The sequence below is a fragment of the Cynoglossus semilaevis genome, chromosome 19 (genome assembly GCF_000523025.1).
Source record: "Cynoglossus semilaevis isolate Cse_v1.0 chromosome 19, Cse_v1.0, whole genome shotgun sequence".
Classification (NCBI taxonomy): Eukaryota; Metazoa; Chordata; class Actinopteri; order Pleuronectiformes; family Cynoglossidae; genus Cynoglossus; species Cynoglossus semilaevis.
In genome coordinates, this window is record NC_024325.1 from 3,994,088 (window position 1) to 3,994,393 (window position 306).

At 52.6% G+C, this 306-nt stretch overlaps 1 protein-coding gene across 1 annotated transcript in view; it reads left to right on the top strand.

The window, feature by feature from the left end:
• Window positions 1-306, top strand: part of ubb (ubiquitin B) — a 6,955-nt gene that overhangs the window by 1,555 nt on the left and 5,094 nt on the right. The window contains 1 exon segment of the mRNA XM_025065426.1: window positions 1-244. This exon segment is cut by the window's left edge and continues 22 nt beyond it. Coding sequence (XP_024921194.1) covers window positions 1-244 — 244 coding nt within the window.

The window sequence follows — 306 nt, forward strand, 5'->3', positions numbered from 1 at the left end:
ATCCAGGACAAGGAAGGCATTCCCCCTGATCAGCAGAGGCTGATCTTTGCTGGCAAACAGCTGGAAGATGGCCGCACCCTGTCTGACTACAACATCCAGAAAGAGTCCACCCTCCATCTTGTCCTGCGTCTTAGGGGTGGCATGCAGATCTTCGTCAAAACCCTCACTGGCAAGACCATTACCCTTGAGGTTGAGCCCAGTGACACCATTGAGAATGTAAAGGCCAAAATCCAAGACAAGGAAGGCATTCCCCCTGATCAGCAGAGGCTGATCTTTGCTGGCAAACAGCTGGAAGATGGCCGCAAG